General features: G+C 46.9%; 3 protein-coding genes across 8 annotated transcripts in view; 1 reads left to right on the top strand and 2 right to left on the bottom strand.

The window, feature by feature from the left end:
* Positions 1-7,886, bottom strand: part of LOC144156091 (condensin complex subunit 2-like) — a 61,362-nt gene extending 53,476 nt beyond the window's left edge. Inside the window, exons 1-5 of one of the 5 annotated variants that reach the window (XM_077687882.1) lie at positions 7,726-7,886; positions 5,934-6,426; positions 2,821-2,911; positions 2,485-2,574; positions 2,246-2,375 (exon numbers count right to left, since the gene is read on the bottom strand). In XM_077687882.1, coding sequence (XP_077544008.1) covers positions 2,246-2,375; positions 2,485-2,574; positions 2,821-2,911; positions 5,934-6,361 — 739 coding nt within the window. In that variant the 5' untranslated portion in view covers positions 6,362-6,426; positions 7,726-7,886. Of the gene's footprint in view, positions 1-2,245; positions 2,376-2,484; positions 2,575-2,820; positions 2,912-5,933; positions 6,427-6,997; positions 7,018-7,285; positions 7,305-7,347; positions 7,367-7,530; positions 7,677-7,725 lie in introns of those variants that run through there. The other 4 variants (XM_077687883.1, XM_077687886.1, XM_077687885.1 and 1 more) reach the window with 4 other exon arrangements.
* A 224-nt stretch (positions 7,887-8,110) lies between these two features.
* Positions 8,111-9,917, top strand: LOC144156093 (swi5-dependent recombination DNA repair protein 1 homolog). The gene is made up of 3 exons (XM_077687889.1): positions 8,111-8,368; positions 9,487-9,600; positions 9,699-9,917. The coding sequence occupies exons 1-3, from the start codon at positions 8,315-8,317 to the stop codon at positions 9,876-9,878; spliced, it is 348 nt and encodes a 115-aa protein (XP_077544015.1). The 5' UTR covers positions 8,111-8,314; the 3' UTR covers positions 9,879-9,917.
* Mrps18c (mitochondrial ribosomal protein S18C) lies at positions 9,907-15,785 on the bottom strand. Of its 2 annotated transcripts, XM_077687887.1 has the most exons (6): positions 15,666-15,785; positions 15,481-15,565; positions 14,840-14,916; positions 14,687-14,770; positions 10,130-10,256; positions 9,907-10,058 (listed from the first exon to the last, which is right to left on the bottom strand). In XM_077687887.1, the coding sequence occupies exons 2-6, from the start codon at positions 15,536-15,538 to the stop codon at positions 9,967-9,969; spliced, it is 438 nt and encodes a 145-aa protein (XP_077544013.1). In that variant the 5' UTR covers positions 15,539-15,565; positions 15,666-15,785; the 3' UTR covers positions 9,907-9,966. The 2 variants fall into 2 exon arrangements, with proteins under 2 accessions (XP_077544013.1, XP_077544014.1); XM_077687888.1 differs by lacking the exon at positions 10,130-10,256 and having other exon boundaries at positions 15,481-15,733.
* Positions 15,786-17,481: the final 1,696 nt, after the last annotated feature.

Below are 17,481 nucleotides of genomic sequence, written 5' to 3' on the forward strand. Positions count from 1 at the left end.
GCAACCCCACAGCGATGACCGAACACCCGTTTTTCCCGTCCGCCCGATCAAAGTTTCTTCCTTTCACGACACTCTCTCTCCCTATATCTCTGCTCTCTGCTTATCAGTGTCTTTCATAGCCCCATTGTCGCTCCGCTGCTTCTTTGCTAGGGCACCTCGATTCACGCACATCCGCTGCAAGGGTGGAGACACGTATAGGTTGGCGCCGCTTATTTTGGGTCACTCGCTGGCCGCCGCAGCAAGTCACTGTAGCAAGGCCGCGCTATAATTTTCGCCGCAACACGGTTTACTCGCGAAGTTTGAATGATCTTATCTATTTTGCATTGCTGGGTCTTGTGGGAAACGAAAACAGCGATGTTTTGAGCACTTTGACCAAATAGCGACGGCACGACACTGTTCAAAAGGTGTCTCCACCCTTTACGGGAATGCTGTTTTTTTTTTTCATCTCCTTGTACTATCGTGCGTTTCCCTTAGCCTTGGTAGTTTCACAGTCGCTTTTTCCCATCTCAGTTTGCTCGACCACGTCGGCCTTATCTCACCCGCGGAAGGCGCGGGGCCGGCGGGCTATAAATGGCGTCGGATGGCACGATGTCGCTAGCGTGTGCCGCTTGGCTGGCGGGCTAGCTTGGACGCCTGCAGGGGAGGGGGGCACAACATAGGAGATTCTTTTTTTTTTTTTTTTAACTTGGGATTTCAGCTAAATGTTCACAAATCACGCAAGAACGCGCTAAATATAGTAGTTTAAATAAGTTCTCAGCCCACCTGTCGCGTGAGACCGTCTACTAGGCTAGCATTTACCCGCACCTCGGTACGCTTTCTCGCGGTCCCTTGAAAGTCGTATTATCGGGGTTCCACTGGACATGCTTCTTCGGCTACACTTACGCCTAAACACCAGGTGCACTCTTCTCGCTGCAACGCAGCTACTTTCAAAGCCCAACATAAATAATGTGGGGACCCTTGTTTCCCTACGCCTCATCTGCACATGTTTTGGGAGCTGGGAGCCGCCATTTTGGGCAGCCGGTGCATCGCGTCAGTCGTGACCTCTTCGTGACCCCATGCAAGGTGCCGAATTTGCTCGCCGTGGATGTGTGCGCGAGGACGCAAGAAAAAAGAGGACCAGCTTGTCGCCTTCCTTAGCGCCCACCCTCTCCCCGACCCTACGGGGAGACCTCCTCTCCCTCTAAGTCGACCTGCGGGACGCACAAGCGTTCCGCCGGAAGTCGGCTGAGCAAGTTGGTCGGAATCGTATTGTTCGGAAGGGTTTACTCTGAATGCAAAACGTGGCACAAACTAGACATAGACGAAGAAGAGAAGATGAGAGATACAGGCCCCAGTATCTGTCGTCATATCTTCTTCATCTGTGTCCAGTTTGCGCCACATTTTCTTCTTTCTTTAAGTACGTACCAACTAGCTCAGCAGCAATTTTTTTTAAACCCAATACATAGCATAGCCAAACACTCCCAACTTCCCAAGACACCTCCAGTAAGTACACTCAGCAGTGTTTCTCAACAGAAAGCCAACAGAGCAGCCTAGCAACGACTCAAAGGCCCGTAGGACAACCTCCACAGCCTTCAAAAATTTCCGCCCGAATCAAAGACTTGATTAGATTTGATTATGAAGTTTAACACGCAGACCCTAAAGTTATAAGGCGCGCTGTAGTGGAGGGCTCTGGGTTTATTTTGACCACCTTGAATCTCGAATGCATGGGCGTTTTCGCTTTTCCCCTCCATCAGAAAAGTGGCCGCCGCGGCCGAGAATCGAACCCGCGTCCTTGGGCTCAGCAGCACAATGCCTTAGCCACAGAACCACCGCGGCACGTGGATATAAAGAAGAGTGCCAGTTTCTCATTATGTATTATTCCTAGAAGGCAGCCCTCTCACCTCCCTCCAATTTACAGCAATGATCTAGTTCTAATATGTTTTGAAGGTGAATGTGCCAGAACTCACATACACCATGATAGCATCGCCCAACTAACTAACTTAGACCAGCTGGCAGCCTTCAGCATGCACGGCTTGCATTTTTTATATTTATTTCATCTCCAGCAACAGCTACAAACAAATTATTATGCTCACGAGTTGAAAAGCACTAAAGACAATAAATCAAAGAAAAAAAATCATTTTTAACCAGCCCCTTTTAGCAAATGCTGAGCGCCCTCAAACACGACAAATGTTATGCCACGGCAAACATACCAAACTGTCTCCCGTAGGTGCAAGTTGCAACTTTACAAGATGGACATAGAGCTCACCTTTCATTACGCGCTTTCTGAACCTTGATCCCAGCCCCAGTTCTCCAGCAATGTGAAACACTTCCGCATGCACGTAATCCACACGGTGGGCATAGATCTTTGCACTTGCATCCAGTGTGCAACCAGCAGTCTAAAAAAAAAGAAACAGATTGGAGAGGGTACAGGGGACACAGCCATGCACACTCCACGACAAAGAAGCAATTAGAAGAACCAAAGCTGATGACAAGCAAAAAACCTACTATGAAGTTAGTTGTCCCATCCTTGGCTATCAAAACCTTCCTCAGGTGGTCAATCAGGTGCAGTTGGAATGCATTCTTTGTTGTAATTTTCTGAAAGGACAAAATTAGAAAGAGTGTGTTAATGCGGGCCTGTTGACACGAGTAAATATGAAAAAAAAAGGAGCACTGCAATGGGACTAAGAAGGTGAGATGAGACAGGGAGCTGAACATTAGTTCAGCGCCCTGTATCGTCTTGCCTCCCTCAACTCGTAGTGCTGTTTTTTCAAATTTAGACAAAATTAGCTTAGTGATAGGATACATACACGAGAACCACCACAAGTTCGCAAGCCCACTTACGTTTTCGTTGGCCAGGCGGATGCAGCTTGCATAATGTTCGGCAAGCTGAACATCTGTGAGCGTTACAGGGGCTATTCCCATTGACATCCGCCTGTAATCAATGCAGCAAAAGCACACCAACTTCATGAAAAGCATCCAATAGGGATGTGCAGAAGACACGTGTTTTGGGGTAGATTCCCTTTTGGCACTGGGCCCACCTCCCACTGACCAGGAAACTCACTCTTTCCAGGCAACAGTGGTGCTTTTACAAGGCATCTCAAATGTGGCTGCTTCATGTGAGCTAAAATAAACACAGGCTTGAGCCCTCACATCAGCAGCTCCAGCACAGCTTACAAGTGCAACAAAAACGTTTTACAGTGCCAAGCCCAGCAAGTGCTTTTGCCAATGCATCCACTTCTATAGACATTTCACATTTGGTCCCAGAAACATGATAGCCAGCTTGTGTGGTCAAACACATCATTCACTTCCTGTGACAGCACTGTTCAGTTCACAGAGAGAGGACATTAATCATGCAACAGATTGTGTGCATGTCAAAGCACAAGCACAATGCCGCAAAAGCTTTTTTAAGATACCTGGAAGTCAGCAGGGCAGGAGGCAGATGGGGGTGATACACTGTCAATGCCAGGAATAAATTCGCTGGCTCTTAGTACTGTATCTGTGGCAGCATTCCTGCAGTTTGTCAGGTAGCAGATAATCAAGCCTCATGACCGGCAGCACTACGATGTGCTGCTGTAGCTGAAAGGCACCACTGCCCAAGACCAAGAACCACATGAAGGAATGCGCAGGGGTGCCAAACTGCACAGGATTCTGTACCAGTAACAGTCCTCTGGCCCGCTATGGGCAAGGAAACTGCAGGAATGCTGTTGTGGCACACAACAACTTGCTAGAATTTTGCAGGGCGATGGGAGGTTGGAGTAGTAGTCCCAGTATGGTGCTCGGTAGCCAACCAATGCCATTGCACATGCACACACTGCCAAAACTCCACTGTGCACATGCTTAGAGGTACTGACCCTGTATCAGGCATTGTACCTCCACCACCATCAACGTGCTGACATCTAGTGCCGGATGAAGACCTCTCTCGCATCCAACTGCTCCTATGCTACGTCACCCAAACCCAGTCCTTCTGTACAACTGTACAGTGCAGTCCACTGTTAAAGGGAAACGGCGAGCGCGTGGTCGCTGTGCTCCGCGAAGCGCCACAGCTGAGAAGTGGCGAGAATCGGAGACAGCCTGCACATGTGCGCTGACCGCACAAGGCGGGAGAAGCCGCCCTGTCGTCTACTATGGCGCTCCGCTGCGTCGTTCAGCTTGCAATAGCTGGGGAATTTCCCACTCGAAGGATCTGAGCGGCACGGCGAAGCGCCGTAGCAGACGACAGAGCGACTTCGCCCGCCTTGTGCCGTCAGTGCGCATGTGCCGGCTGTCTCCGATTCTCGCCACTTCTCAGCTGTGGCGCTTCGCAGAGCGCAGCAGCCTTGCACTCGCTGTTTCTCTTTAACAGTGGACCGCACTGTACCTCTGCATCCCTATATCTTGCCTATGACCCCTAGAACCTTCACAATACCTAGACTTAATACAATACAATTCCTTTCACCACTGGGCTCTCTTGAGACCTTTTTCCTCATACATAGAAGGTATTCACTATTTTCAAGTTCCTACTCTCTGCAAACTCAGTGAATGTGTCGGCTCAGATTATTCCTTTTTTAATTGTTCCCAGAGCTTGTTGTACTGCAAACTTGTCTCCTGCCTCAACATTGAAGCCACCCATCACAACAGAGTAAATTATGTTTCTTGCCAATTTTACATTCTAGTAGAAACTGTCAACACCCTTGCTCCCACAGCTAGAAATACGTGCCCAGGCTTGTGCTTATCCCTTGTTACATGCAGCCCACTGTTGAACGAACCACAGGACTGCAAGGTCGCCACTTGCAAAATGCCTCCTTTGGGCACTCACAAGCAAATGCACTGATACACTCGGTGCCTCCAGTCATTTCGAAAACCAAATTTTAGGATGCTTTCTATGCCGCTATGCATTAGCTTTTGCAGGCCAAGTGTGCAGGCCCCAAGCTCCAGTGTTTCCTTCAGCCGTGCACCACAGTACAATGGAAGAAAGCAAGGAAATACAAACAACAGAATGCACAGCCTTCGATACATGCTGCATTATCTGGCGACTGGATTGAAAATTTCCATGTGGGGACAGGTTTCACAGGGGGTTTGGGAATACGGCCTACTGCTGCTTATTTATTCGGTTGTGCCTTGTAATTCTGCTGCATAGGCAAGCAAATTTCAATGTTTTTGTTACGTTCACTTTGCATCTTGAGGAGGAAAAAAAGAACCAACCATAGCCTTCCGCTTGTTCTAACTTCAGTTTTGAATAAACATGCGTCACCATATGCGGCTCTTAATGAACATGCACAGTCAGTCCTATCTAGCACCTCCAGCAGAACAGACTTAGTCAGATGCGAGAAGTTCGGCTCGCAATGCTTCTTGCTCAGCTGGTGTTGAAAAAAATACACAGCGTCGCTCCACTGAGCAACCATCCAATCTAATGGCCTGTCGCACTGTCAAACATGCGCAAAGGCAACGCATGTACAAAGCCTTCGAACCTGCCTATCAGGTGAATCGACATGTACCAGAGGCTTTGCCCTCAGTGTTTGCATTTCTTTGTCTGTCCTGTACACCCGGGGTCAAAAGTTTACAAAACAAAATTTCGGCTTTTAACGTTATCTTCTCTGCTCTCTGGGGGGCTAAGCCCCTACTATGCATAGGGTGATGATAACCCGAAACATGATGCTTCCCTTACAAATCCAAATTAAGTGCTGGGCCCCCAGGGGGAACAGAAGTTGGTGTTGAAGGTCGAAACCGTGTCCTGTAAGCGTTTGACTCGTGGTGTACCTCTTGTTCTACCAAAATCATAACAGCTGTTATCCTCTCTCTGGCATTAATGTGTAATGCTTAGAGGGGGGAGTTGTTCAAGGGCAAAAAAAGGGGGGAACAGGAAGAGGCCTGTACTGTTCTCCCCCTTTTTTTTTTTTATTCGGTGTTCTTAGCACAGCTGCTGACTTGACTTTTGCAATCCATTTCAGCCAAAATGTTGGAGCAACCCCACTCACCTTGAGCTCGGAGTTCCAGGAGATTCAAGATTGTCGGCAGTAAGTTGTTGAAGAATCTCTTGCTGTCTGGAGTGCCGTTCGGCATCATCATCGTTGGCAGCTTTCAGTGAACTTGAAGAGGGGTCAATCTGGCTGCTCCGAGCACTGCTTCGTTTTGGAGTACCCTGGCTGGGGTCGCTCTGGCTGTTTGGTCCACTTCCGTTTTGTCTTGGAGTAGCAAATTCGTGGTTCTGCCCGCTGCCGCTTTGTTTCGGAGTCGCTGAGCCACTGCCATCCAGGCTGGTCACTCCACTGTTGCTTTGCTTTTGAGTCATAACGTCAGGGTCTTCCTGGATGTTTCGTCCCCTTCTTTGTCTGGGAGCTGCCAAGCCGCGATCCTCCTCGCTGCTCCGTCCACTGTCGCTTTGTTTTTGAGACTTTTGACTCATTGTCGGGATTAAGGGAACGACACAACCACACTCCTTTTTTGGCTCAGGTGCTCTTGTAACAAATACTGTAAATAAAAGGAGAACATGGCTGCATTAAGCACAAAGCCAGGGCAGTTGTTATAACGGCAACTTCGTGGGAAGAGCCAGAGTGCAAATTATGTTCGCGGAGCGTAGAAACTTTACATGAAGCTTAACTAACAGCAGGATAATACGCATCACAGGTTAACAATGAATAGTGTAGGATAAGAGGCAGGGGCACAGCCATTGCGCAGCCTCGCAAAAAAAAATTTTTAATAGTAAACGACATGTCACGCGTATGTCACTCGTCTTTGGTCTGCCAGTCGTCAATGGACCTTTTTCCAGTACCGGTCCCCCTAGTGCCCCATGAAAGTTTGGCTTTCCGAGAACTCGTGCACAAAATATCCTGGTCCTGCAGTCCCTCCCGCACTGACCCGTCACTAATCTGCAGTGTTCGAGGCGCCCCTTTTCTTTTCTTTTTTTCATTTTCGTTAATCCCCTCACTGGCAGCCATGTGCTCGCAGCGTGGTCAGCCTCAAACATATATGCCCCTTTTCTTAGGCCATTTTTGTGTGCACGTACGAACCCACAAGGTGTCGAAAGAGAAATAAAGAAAACCTGCAGCACTAGACGGTATAGCCGCTCCCTAAGCAGAAAATTGAGGGCCGCCCTTTTGTTTATTTTACCCCAGGCGCCTGCCAAGAATGGCGGACTGGCAGCCCGCGCATGCGCAGATCGCCACTGGAAAAAAGGTCCATTGTCAACCCTCAATGAACCTACTCAATAAACTCGCCAAGCTTTGTTTCAATATGCGAAACGGGCACAAAATCAACTCGTAGCCGCCCGCACGGCCAATATTTACTGCCGTTGAAACGCTCTAAATAGCCATGAACAAGGTTCCTGCACCTGCAACGTGACGGACGCGTGACCGAACTGTGCGACAAAACTTGCAAGCGAATGCCACCTACCTTCGTCGGAGTACAGTGCCTTTCAATAATAGAGCTACAACGCGAATTCAGTTTCAGCACTTGTAATGCGTCGGAATTATTTTCTCGCATAGCAAACGACATGTCACTCGTGTGCAGTCTTTTATTCGTGAGTCGTTATTTATTAATGAGCAGTTAATCCCCAATGGATCTAAGTAAACTCACCCAGCTTTGTTTCAACATGCAAAAAGTGCACAACATTAATTCGCAGCCGATGACCAATATTCGCTGCTGTTCAAACGTTTAAAATCGCCATTGGAAACGTTGGAAGTCGCGTTAACGACTCCGCGTCTGCAATGTGACGGACGCTTGACACAACCGCGCGACATATAACTTCTCTAACAAGTGAATACCACTCACCTGTCAAAAAGTACGGTGCTTTCTAACAGTAGAACTAGACCTCAAATTCGGTGTCAGCACTTACAATGCCTAGCAAATTGTATATTCAACCATTCAACTTTAAGCCGCTGTCATAGGACGCGCTACATTTTCCCGCCAACCGACGCAACCGACCATCGAACGCACAAATCACACAACTTCAACTCCAATCTCAAACTGAAGCGATTAACAATAATAACTTCCTAACTTAATGAAAACTTAAAAACATCTACTTTCTTACATAATTAGCCAACTTTACTGCTTGAGCAAAGAACTATTTTTCTTGTCGTCAGTGTAGCAGCGCACGCCGCGGCACCTGTGGCGGGCTCGAATCGGTGTGGAATCAAATCGGCCAACCAGCGCCGCCCGCAGTTTCATTTTTGGTTTTATTCCAAGAAAGAGCCCGTAGTGCCCGTAGTTTCATTGGTTTTATCGCGAAACGTTAAAGGCGCGAAACTACTGCTCGCGCAAATTGGTCTTGTTGCGCCAGTTGCACTGCGCGTTTGTCCCTGTTCTGTGGCGTTTGCGTAAAGGATGGGCTTGCGGTCGTTAAAAGAGCCAGTGGTGTGACATGGATAACGAGACCTCAGCACCGGAAACTGCAGTCTCCCAATCAAAGTTGATGGTATACTCGTTTTGTCTTTAATGAGTGCATTACGCATGTGGCAAGCGTATACTAAGCGTCACCAAATCTCCCCCCACCCCGGCAGAGTGGTAGCGTCATGCTGAGTAGACTCACGGTGGGAGCCGTCTCTATTTTTGCCCACGCAACAAACCGGTTCCGCTCACTGATTATTAAATTACTAAATTATTAGTCACTAAATTATTTACCAATAATTAGATGATAGGACGTAACCCTAGCTGCGGCTACGCGTCGGCAAAGCAAGCAGTTACTCGCCTAGTCAGTGAGCGGAAGCGATGTGGCCGTTTGAATGGAAATCAATGCACCGCGAGTTGAAAAGTGGGCGTGACACTGATTTGCCGGTGTCGGGGGAGATTTGGCGACGCTTACGCCACGAAATCCCGGAACAGTTTTGCGTGTCCTTAACTAGGTTTTAGTAGTGTGTTGCGACGATAATTGGAACACCAAATTTTTTGCCTGAGCGAACCGCCGCTCTGTTCGCGCTCAAACTTCACAAGGCCGCATTTTGTGGTCTATTTCGTTTGACACCGGGAACAACAACCGTACTTACCTGTTTATCCTGAAAATAAATAAAAACGATTTTCGCCTATGGGAAAATGGCGGCTGATTTGTACATGCGAGCCCGAAAACCGGGTTTTCTGATCGTCTGCTAGCTCATTCCTAGGTGCATTTTCTGATCATCTGCTGTACCATTTGGCTTCTTTCTACCGTGAATCACAAACGTGCGTTTCGCTCTGCATACCCCAGGTGGTTCCGTCGTTCCAACATCAATTTGCGCCGACTTGCACGTCCAAATCAGCTGCCATTTTCCCATAGGCGAAAATCGTTATTTATTTATTTTCAGAATACACAGGTAAGTACCATCGTTGTTCCCGGTATCAAACAAAATAGACCACAAAATGCGGCCTTTGTGGCAAGTTTGAGCGCGAACAGAGCGGCGGTTCGCTCAGGAAAATTTTTTAAAGTGTTCCAATTACCGTCGCAACACCCTGTACGAAGCATTTGAGAGGAGGCGCCTCTGGAATTTTCTGCTCTACGCTGCGTTGAACAATGTTAGCGGGTGTGGGCGGTTTTACAGTTGTCTTTTCCTTGCAATGCAGGAGACTGCAGATCCGAGCTTGCTTCGGAAAGCCATAGCAGATGCACAAGAAGAAGTATCCAGAAAGGAGGATATCTTAAGGCAGCTGAACATAGTTAAAGCTCACCGCAAAAAGGTATACCAAGCACCTGTTACTACGAAATCAAGTTTTTCAAATAAATGTCATAACAGCAATCGTTACTGCCGCTAAAGCACTTTTGTTTTGCTGAACAGAACCAAGAGGAACCCATTGATGATCTCATTGACCAATGGCGAGCAGCAGCGCAGCAAGCTATTTTGGACTTGCAACAACATATGCCTGAACCAAAGCCAGGACTCAAGGACATTCTTTCCAACTTTCATATTGAGCCCTCTGTTATTGGTTACAACGAAGAGGACGACTGTTTTGAGTAATTAGTGAAGAGAAAATAAAATTACACAGTTCTGCTTTTAGTACTGTTTATTAGCTCTTTCTCGTTCGTAGTACGGTTGAAGCTACGCATTAGTGTGGGTTTGGTCGAGTTGGCTTGAATGGGTCGAACAGCTTTGGGTCCTTAAGGAACTTTGGCATTTTTAAGTAGTGCGGCATCATACCTGGAATGGCAAAAAATGGATGTGGCGCCACTTGCACACAGATATGGAATAGGGAGAGTGGGAGTACTTACCACATTTTTTTGCTTTCATAATTTCCCTCAGCACCTTAGCTTGCTGCTTTTCGCACAGCCCGGTGATATGCTTCTCGTACAGTTTTCCAGTATATGGTGATACAAACTGGCTGAGAAGCTTTACATTCTGCAAGTATGACGCCCCGCTTGCATTAATTCTCTAAGGAAGAACCAAACCTTCATACCATATAATGAAGTAGCAGCAAGCTGCCACTTATATTTGTCCAGGAATTTTAGAGAGATAGCCTTTATTGACAAAAACATCAGCATACCTAAATGAAAAGACAGACCCATATGCTGGGTTATAATCTGCCAGACTTCCTGAATAAAAATGCACTTGGACAAACACACCTACAAAAGGAAAAGTGGTAGGTACTTGGGAAAAAGTCTGCTATGTAGCACCTGATAATGCCTTTTTTTTTTTTTTTTTCAACTCCAAAGGTGTGCAACATGTCCTGAGCTGTAGGTGTACACAAGAAGCGCAATTGTCAATGGCTGCTTTCCTGAACAGGCACTTGTGATACAATGGAAAAAAAAAAAACATGCTAAGAGACTAACCCTGGTATTCTGAGTCCCTCCTCCATTCGAGCTTCCGGTCGAGGAGATCCTTGAAATCAATTTCCCCATGCACAAGCATTGCGGAATCCTCCCCTCAGCCCAGTAGAGGGAGCAAGTGGAGTGGAGGAGGAGCTCAGAATACGGCCCTAAGATTGGGTGATTTCAATTAAAAAGTGTACGACGTGTTTAGAAAAGTGGTAAAAGAACACACGAATTCACACAAGTGCACTGAAATCTAAAGTACGGGGGGTAGCCAGAAAATGTGTTCCTTAGAAGCACTTTTAAGCAGATAGCACTTTCCAGCAAAGATACAGCATTCAAAGACTAATACGTGTCCCCCTAAAGCAGACAACAGTCAAACACGCATTTTGTTCAGCTCCATAAAAAACGAAATGTCTCCACACTGAACCTTCTGTAGAACTGGTTAAGCACTACTAGTTCAAGTGTGTATTAGTTTAGAAGAACTATAGATAGAATTGGACTCAGATATTTCAAATTACTGCTCATATCAAACAACCTAGCATAAGCAGCCGCCTATTTATGTCCACTGCAGGACGAATGCCGCCTCCCCAGAATATTCGGACCACTTCTATCTCGCGATACTTTAATCCATTTTTCGCACCCAAATTTTCTTATTTTGAGTTGTCTTCCCCAACTTCCATTCCCACATCTCTGCAGCCACTGTTAGCCTGGTGGTCAACCCGTTGTCATTTCATTGCATTACATGTGCAGCCCAAGCACACTTTTCCCTCTTAATTTGAGCTATGATGTCTTGCACCCGAGTTTGTTCCCTGACCTAAGATGTCTATTTCCTATCTCTAAACGTCACTACTGACATCCTTTTTTTCCATAACTTGATGGGCTGACCTAAGACTTTGTTTCCTTCTCGTGGTTTGGATCAGCACTGACAACTTGTCCATGATAGTTATATTCATTAACCTCTTAAACAAAAAGAGAAAGAAACATATTTATGTTCCCTTCTACAAACGCTTCTGCACCGCTCAGGTGGGACTCCTGTTACCAGTTGTCCCCAAACAGTGTCAATGTGTTGGAGGAGGGCTTCCCAGTACTCTTCTCTTCTGCAAGTCTTCATGAGGTGGCGAAGCGTTTGAGCGGGTCCCAACCAAAATTCTTCGTGCGCTGGTGGAGAGTAAGTTTGAGCTGGTTCTGGGGGTCTTCGGAGTTCAGCCAACTTTTGGTGCCCGGCTTTTGTTTCATTTGACGCGGCTCGTGTCATTCGCATTCCCCTAGCTTAAGAGGCTCAAAAATTTCCCATTTACTCTTCACACCCAATTAAGCTTCCTAAATACCCCTCTGGACAGGCCATAAACAATTTTTGGGAGACACTGTCCCCTTGTCTTTTGCCCTTCCTGATGGGAATCTTCTCACTCCTCCTGTGAAGGACGCTTGTCCTTGTGCTCCTCTTTCTGTGCAATGTCCGCAGCTCGCACAGTTTACTCGTATTCTTCACTGTGCATCCCCTGGATAGGTCCTCCAGGAGTCTTATTCCTTGGTCGCTCAATGCTTCCAGTACTGCAACTATGTCTACAGAGTCAAGATGGAGGCGAAAAGTGAAAATGCCCATGTGTTCGAGATTTCGGCGCACGTTAAAGGTCCCCAGGTGGTCAAAATTAATCCGGAGCCCTCCACTATGGTGTGCCTCATTGTCTGTGCAGCATCGGCGTGTTAAACCCCATAATCAATCAACCTACAGAATCAAGCACGGCTTTGTAACCTATAAATACCACGTAAAGTGGTTATTCAGGCTGTGTGGATGTCCCAATTACAGACTGCATACATTAGAATGCCTTCGAGGTTCGGTACATCCAAATTCAACTACTAATGTCCACCTTGAGTGCAGCCATAAACCGCACAAAAGCAAGGGAAAATTTTGAAGGTACTTTTGTTTGAACACGCATCTCTTTCAAGCTAGTTCCAAGGTGTCTACCAAGTTGAGATTTTAAAATTCCCCGAGTTTTCCAGGTTTTTCCCGAGTCTTTTCGATCAATTCCCTGAGTGACACAGAACTTCGTTTTAGGTCAAGACGGGCTGACACCACGACACCAGTTGCTGTCACCCTCTAAAATGCATGTTATAAAATAAAATATAACATAATAGAGTTTGAATGCAAACCCGTAACGTTTATCGCATTCAAAAAGAAAGCGTAACAGAGTGGTAGTAGCATTCACAATGGATAAAATATTGAAAGAAATGGTAAAACCGTACTGTGATGTTCTCAGCTCGCACTCAATGCTGTATTTCACTACTACTTATGCGGAGCCACCGCACCCCGCTATGGCGGCTACGCGTGGCTCTGCATAAAGCTCTTTTGACGCTCAGCGAAAGATACGGAGTCGAAGCAGTCCCTGTTTTCCTACGCAGGGGAACATAGTGCCGGCTTGCAGTTAAAAGTAGCTCTTAAAACGGGGTACAATGTCTATACTCGATACTTAAGGCGTATTTTGACACAACTGCCAACTGCTAAAGTTGAAAATTAGGTGAAATGTGTTCCTTTTATTACACCAGATTCACAAATCAATGGTTCGCAACATGCGTCAACTAACTAGAAACCACAGCAGATGGTGCCAGGTGTTCCACCATAGGATTGAAAGCAACTACTGCCCCTGCCCCTGTAGACTCCCTTACACTGCCACAACAAGCTATCGCGGTGCGCAACATTTCCTGCCGCCTTTCAGGAGTCTACAATCTTGAAAATACGCCAGAACACAAAAGGGAGCGTACAGGGGATCGGGGGGAAGGGGTGACTTACAAGCTGTACGAAGTGAGTTCTCACTGGAACCAATGACTTCATTAGCGACGGCGCCAGAAGGCTGTCCACTTTCGACTCACTCTTACTCGAGCCAGAATTACCATGAAGTTCACTTCCGTTATAAAGTACAGTGCGCGTCAGGCTTGTCAAGGGCAAGCGAGCGCGCGGCTTCGGAGCATGCTGGCGACATCTGCTGATAGCTGCTGGGTTAGAGATAGCTTGCCATTGCGCGTGCGTGGATCTCGGACAGGCCCTGGCCGGTCGTCGTTCAGCTTTGGCCTCTAATATTTGGAGACACCACCACCCGCAACGGGTGCTTGTTTTCTTCGTGCCAGCCGTGAGCGGTGACGCCGGAGATCAGTGCGTAATTTGACGCGGTGCATTATCACCCCAGGGACTTACGTAATCGCACAACAGGTTCGACCGAAAGCCCTGCAGTGAATTCTTGTTGCGTGCTTTCCGTTTGGTGCGCTTGAGATTCAGAAGATTGGCGCTCGTTGCTTTATGCGATTACGTAACTGCCTGCGATAAACGCGTCAAACGGCGCGTCTATCTGGCCTGTCACCGCTCATGGCTGGCACTGGGGAAGACCAGTGCCCCTCGTGGGTGGTGGCGTCTGCAAATAAGAGTGGCCCATGCGAAATGACGACCGGCCCGACCCTGTCCGAGATCCGCGCACGCGCAATGGCAAGCTATCTCTAACCCAGCAGTTATCAGCAGATGTCGCCAGCACGCTCCGGAGCCGTGCGCTCGCTTGCCCTAGACAAGCCTGACGCACACTGTACAGCTACTTTTCCCTGAGTTTTTCCAGACTATTCAAAATCCCTGAGAATTCCCAATTTCCCCGGTTTTCCAGGTTAGTAGACACCCTGAGTTCGCTTCCTGCATTGTGTTGTGTTGAGTAAAACGACTCCTTCAGCGCTTGTCCACTGTCACCGCACTTGTATATTTGTTGTGACCTCGACCAGGGCGTGACGTCATGAGAAGTCACCAGTGGCACACTGCACTATGCTTGCACTATCCCAGGACAACAAAGCAGGGAGTGGCACACAGCTCACGTTGACATGGCCACAAATTAAATTCATCACCTTATCTGCCCCAGTTTGTCTCACCTTTCCAGCAGCGGCGTAACTTTATTGTGCGTCATCACATACCCCTTTGTACCAGAATAAATAACAGCAAGTTCCACACGACACAGCAAGTCGACATTCAGTGCAGTGCTGCCTCACCTTGTAGTCCACATCAATGTTATGCTTGCAGAGAATGCACAGGCGACGCTCCTTTTGAAATGGGTTTTCCATGTCCGGATGAGGCTGTTTGCGAAGGACAATGTGAGCTTATTCCACTATGAGGCAAATTCAGGGGTTATACGAGGCCCATACCATGTCTGCATCCACTGCCGGCTCTTGATCTTTGGTCACAGGGCTCGAAGATGTACTGAAGAGATTGCTTCTTAATGCTGAATTAAAGAAAGATAAAGAACTATAAGGTATATTTCTGAGGTCTGACTGCCCAGTACATGCATGCGGGTAACTTCATTAATCACTGAGCCGACCGTCATTGAACTTTTTGACTATGGATAGTTAGTGAGCAGCAGCAGCTTGGCATGTTGGGTAAAAATCAAGACAGGCTGCTCTCATTGTGAGTTGTGAAGCGGTTGTTACTGGGTTCACGGGCTAGAAAGAGATTTGGCGACGTTCACTTTTCGGTAGCCGCGTGCCAATTGGTCAATGAAATTGACTGTGTGAAACGCGTGTTTCGTATGGTATATAGCCACTAAGACAGTCGCATTATTTTTTCCCGTGACATGGTTAATGAGCTCGAAGCATCCTAACGTTAATACAGAAATTTACTACGCCGCTTGCTGATCGGAGTCGGGAGCGCCGGTGCAGGTAACCACGCTCCACATGCGAAATACAAGATTAATTGGCGATAATACGGCCCAATTTATTTAGTTAAACACAAGAAACGCTGTCAAACTAACCAAGGCATCAACGTTGGGGCGAAAATAGCGTCAGCTCACCTGAGAAAATTGTTGACCGCGCTTGAGGAGTTACAGGAGCAGCTCGCCACACGTTCATGGTGCTCTCGATGCTAATAACAGGCGCCTAGGCACACACACACAGAGAAACCGACGGTGAAATTATTCGTGCTTCAATCCCTATTCGATAAACGAAAATTCGTAGGTATCCCCAGCATTGCACTCACTGGAGTCACTGCAAGCGCTGCAAGTTCGCAACACGAAAGTGTTCAAGGAAACGGAGGAGAAAGCGTGGGGAGGTGATGATAATGATGGTGGTGCGCGTTTTCCTAAGACTAGAAAAAAAAATACATAATTTTTTAAGATAAGTTCCTCAATCAAACTTTACACCAGCTGAACGTTATATTAGCAATAATTTGAGTCTTAACTTCTCAATAGTAAAGAAAGAGGTGAGCGAATGCCTAGCCGATACAAAAAAAAAGCGACAAATATCCTCAACGTTTCCCGCGCGAAATACGGTTCATATAGGTTCACGCTATCCTATTTAATGCGCCCAGAAATATCAAGCGCATTGGGATCGTTTCTCTGTTATAAAAACCTTTGATCTTACCATTCTTTCTGAGTTCTCACAAAAAAACAAGAAAGTTTAGAGAAGCGCGAGAGCTTTAATTCTTACATCAAAAGTGCGTCCAACCTTCGCTGAAAGTGGCTCCAATCGATCGTCAAACCTTCAAGAAAGACCCAAATCACAAACGAAGAATGAACCCATGCGACGATTTTTCGTGCACTAACTTAAGGCATCTACGAAGGATCTAAATGTACACCGATACGTTGTTTATGAGATGAAGGTGTACTATTGTACTCCTTCATGATCTATGCGCGTATTGTCTTATCTAGAACCCTTCTTCTTTCGCGATTTTCTAGTAACCGTTTTGACACAGTGGAAGCCCGGTTTCGCGCATGCGCCGTGTGTCCAGAGATCTTATCAGAGCTTTTCGGTCGACCAACCGTTCTATGGGGAAATGCATTACTTTTTTGACAGACCTGCGAGGAGTGCACTAAACAAAACCCGCTTGTTGGACATTTGCGATTGGGCAAACTTCCTAGATAATTAGCTGAATGAAACTTGAAAGGACTAGAGCTCCATTCTGGTGGACAAACAATGGGCTGTCCATTTCTATCCCGTAGAAGCAGACTGCATTCCACAATACTTATAACTTCACTGTGAACTACGAAGGTAATTACAACAAGTCCGAGACCAATTGTAGAAGAATATAACTGCCTCGGGCAGGTGGTTAGTACTGACCCCAACATGCACGAGTAAACTTGGCGCCTTACTAAACAACTGGAAAGCGAACTTAGGTCGGCTCAACGGGCCATGGAACGAAGAATGATAGGAGTAACACTTAGGGACAGGAAACGAGCTTTCTCGACCTACGAACAAACGCGAGTGGATGATATCGTAGTTCAAATAAAGAAAAAGAAATGGACTTGGACTGGCCATGTAGCTATGTAGGCGAAACGACAACTGGCGGGCAATTAGGGCAACAGAGTGGATACAGAGGGACGGGGCTGTAGAAGAAGGAGAAGGTCAATAACTCAAATGCAGGGACGATATAAGGGAGTTCGGAGGCAAAGACTCGAGCAGCGCAGGACAGGAGCGGCTGGAGGCCATTGGGAGAGGCCTATGTCCTGCAGTGGACTTAAGTAGGCTGTTGTTGTTGTTGTAGATGATGATGATGATGAAATGAAGCTCGGTGTAAATTTAAAGACGTGTTAGCGGCTATTTCGTATATAATTTATTGCGGGACTGTTTCGACTAACTTGTTTCGATAGTTTTCTGTCACCATGCTCCCTGCGTAGACGGCCACGCATGTATTGACAGCAGACGGAAATTCCGTAGCGTTTACGAATTCACAGCTAACTAAATAATTACGGCAAGTAAATGAAAATTGCCGTAATGATAGAGTCGTCCTAGCGGCCAATTTCAGTATATTTTTTTTCCCCGAGATAGCTATATTACATTGCGAGCTACTAAGCATG

This window comes from Haemaphysalis longicornis, unplaced genomic scaffold, assembly GCF_048455015.1.
Source record: "Haemaphysalis longicornis isolate Haplotype H1 unplaced genomic scaffold, Haemaphysalis longicornis Haplotype H1 scaffold_1, whole genome shotgun sequence".
In the NCBI taxonomy this organism is placed as follows: domain Eukaryota; kingdom Metazoa; phylum Arthropoda; class Arachnida; order Ixodida; family Ixodidae; genus Haemaphysalis; species Haemaphysalis longicornis.

Coding starts and splice junctions, on each gene's coding strand:
- LOC144156093 (XM_077687889.1), top strand. CDS start 8,315: ATGGATAACGAGACCTCAGCACCGGAAACTGCAGTCTCCCAATCAAAG. Junction 8,369..9,486: donor TCTCCCAATCAAAGTTGATG/GTATACTCGTTT, acceptor CTTGCAATGCAG/GAGACTGCAGATCCGAGCTT. Junction 9,601..9,698: donor TTAAAGCTCACCGCAAAAAG/GTATACCAAGCA, acceptor TTTGCTGAACAG/AACCAAGAGGAACCCATTGA.
- Mrps18c (XM_077687887.1), bottom strand. CDS start 15,538: ATGAACGTGTGGCGAGCTGCTCCTGTAACTCCTCAAGCGCGGTCAACA. Junction 14,771..14,839: donor CGGCAGTGGATGCAGACATG/GTATGGGCCTCG, acceptor CTTCGCAAACAG/CCTCATCCGGACATGGAAAA. Junction 10,257..14,686: donor ACATTGATGTGGACTACAAG/GTGAGGCAGCAC, acceptor TCATACTTGCAG/AATGTAAAGCTTCTCAGCCA.